Here is a 2,500-nt window from a genome sequence, read left to right on the forward strand (position 1 = left end):
CAGCCCATGCGTGTGCGTCAACATACCTGCCCTTGGTGGTAGACTTTCGAGATGAGACCAGTGCCAAAGATGCCCCCGGCTTCGTTGGGTCTTGGTCTGGGGATGTCCCATGGGTCGCCGCACTCACCGCAGCGCCCCCGGTTCTTCATCCATTGTTGCTGTTTGGGGGGGAGGGGGGAAGGTAGGGGGAAAGGGGGAAAAGGGGAGGGGAGGGTTAGTTTAGCTTTTATTCGATTGTTTATTTGGTAGAGAGTGTGTGTTTGGGAGGGGGTGGGGGTGAGGGGGAGCTGGTGTAGCTATGTTGTTTTTTTTTTTCTTTTCCTTTTTTTTGTTTTTTTTACTTTTTTTGTTTTATATAAAAATAGTGTATATTCCTTTCTCGGTTTTATTGGCACTCTTTCACTTACCCTCTCTTTCTTTCTCTCATTCTCGCCCTCCCTCTCTCCCTCTCTCGCTTTCTGACTCTCTCTCTCTCTCTCTCGCTCTTCCTCCATCCATTTATCTATCCATCCAACCCCCTTCCCCCCCCCCTCTCTTTCTCCTTGTCCATCTCCTCTTCCTCCTCCGCCTTCTCTTTTTATTTCCTATTCTTGTTCTTCCCCCCCCCCCACCCTCCCCCTCCTCCTCCTTTTATTTTTACTCATTTTCTTTTTCTTATTCATGTTCTTGTTCTCCCCCTCCCCCTCCCCCTCCCCCTCCTCCTCCTCCTCCTCCTTTAATTTTTACTCATTTCCTTTTTTTTTTTTAATCTTGCTCTTGTTCTCCCCCTCTTCCACCTACTACTACTACTACTACTGTTACTACCACAACTACAACAACTATTCCATCCTTCGTACCATAACACTTCCGACAAAACCACATACGAGACACCATGACCTACCATCCCAAACGTACTTTACCTGAAGGCAACAAAGGTGCACATCTAACGTAATGAGGGTTCACGCAAAGCCGGATTTTTGAAGCCCAGAACTTTCACTTTCTCGGTAGAGTGAGAGAGAGAGAGAGGGGGGGGAGAGAGGGAGAGGGGGGGGAGAGGAGGGAGAGAGAGAGAGAGAGAGAGGGAGAGGGAAAGGTGTAACCCGCCTCTGAACGCAGTTGTTAGCCACCATTGAGAGCAGTTGTTATAACCACTCGATGCCCTGGTTGTGATGCGGTGGTTAAAGAGACAGACGTTCACGTGCCATGGTCTTTATTGTGGACTGTTAATTACACTAGACCCTGGCCGAAGGCCAGAGGTCAGAGCGGCTTGCTCTAGTCTGTCTGTCTGACCTCTCTGTCCTGATCTGTCTGTCCGTCTGTCCTTACATGTCCTTAAGTACAAATCTTTAGTCACTTTCTTCGCCTCAGGGTTTCCGTTAGCAAACACAGCTGCCTAGAAAAGCTTGTGTTCCGAGGCGGAAACGAACACAGGAAGCAGGATGTGTCAGGTCAAGACACACTGCCATCGATATTGCATTAAATTAAGTAGACATACATGATCAATGTCTTATCTCACATAATATCAATATCAGTGCCTTACATCGCTCAGACGGACAGACAGATCAGGACAGAGAGGTCAGACAGACAGACTAGAGCAAGCCGCTCTGACCTCTGGCCTTCGGCCAGGGTCTAGTGTAATTAACAGTCCACAATAAAGACCATGGCACGTGAACGTCTGTCTCTTTAACCACCGCATCACAACCAGGGCATCGAGTGGTTATAACAACTGCTCTCAGAGGTGGGTTACAACTAGTGCCAAGAGGGGCTTACAAACTGATGGCACCGTTGGCACCGGTGGGTTACAAACAGGTGGCACTGGTGGGTTACAAACTGGTGGCAGCAGTAGCGCAGTGGTGGGTTACAAACTTTGTAACCCGCCTCTGAACGCAGTTGTTAGCCACCATTGAGAGCAGTTGTTATAACCACTCGATGCCCTGGTTGTGATGCGGTGGTTAAAGAGACAGACGTTCACGTGCCATGGTCTTTATTGTGGACTGTTAATTACACTAGACCCTGGCCGAAGGCCAGAGGTCAGAGCGGCTTGCTCTAGTCTGTCTGTCTGACCTCTCTGTCCTGATCTGTCTGTCCGTCTGTCCTTACATGTCCTTAAGTACAAATCTTTAGTCACTTTCTTCGCCTCAGGGTTTCCGTTAGCAAACACAGCTGCCTAGAAAAGCTTGTGTTCCGAGGCGGAAACGAACACAGGAAGCAGGATGTGTCAGGTCAAGACACACTGCCATCGATATTGCATTAAATTAAGTAGACATACATGATCAATGTCTTATCTCACATAATATCAATATCAGTGCCTTACAAAAGGGAGTGGGAGTGGGAGTGGGAGAGGGGGAGAGGGAGGGAGAGGGAGAGAGAGAGGCAGAGGGAGAGGGAGAGACAGAGAGAGGCGGAGAGAGAGAGAGGGAGAGAGGCGGAGAGAGTGAGAGAGAGAGGCGGAGAAGGAGAGGGAGAGGGAGAGAGAGAGAGGGAGAGAGAGAGAGGGAGAGAGAAGGAGAAAGAGAAAGAG

General features: G+C 49.3%; 1 protein-coding gene across 1 annotated transcript in view; it reads right to left on the minus strand.

Annotated features, from left to right (window-relative positions):
• LOC122245292 (uncharacterized) overlaps positions 1-2,500 on the minus strand; it is a 29,197-nt gene that overhangs the window by 9,871 nt on the left and 16,826 nt on the right. Inside the window, exon 2 of the mRNA XM_086534851.1 lies at positions 27-158. Within this exon, the coding sequence (XP_086390977.1) occupies positions 27-158 (132 nt within the window). The remainder of the gene's footprint in view (positions 1-26; positions 159-2,500) is intronic.

The sequence above is a fragment of the Penaeus japonicus genome, unplaced genomic scaffold (assembly GCF_977035675.1).
Source record: "Penaeus japonicus unplaced genomic scaffold, GWHDUDI00000001_assembly GWHDUDI00000042, whole genome shotgun sequence".
Classification (NCBI taxonomy): domain Eukaryota; kingdom Metazoa; phylum Arthropoda; class Malacostraca; order Decapoda; family Penaeidae; genus Penaeus; species Penaeus japonicus.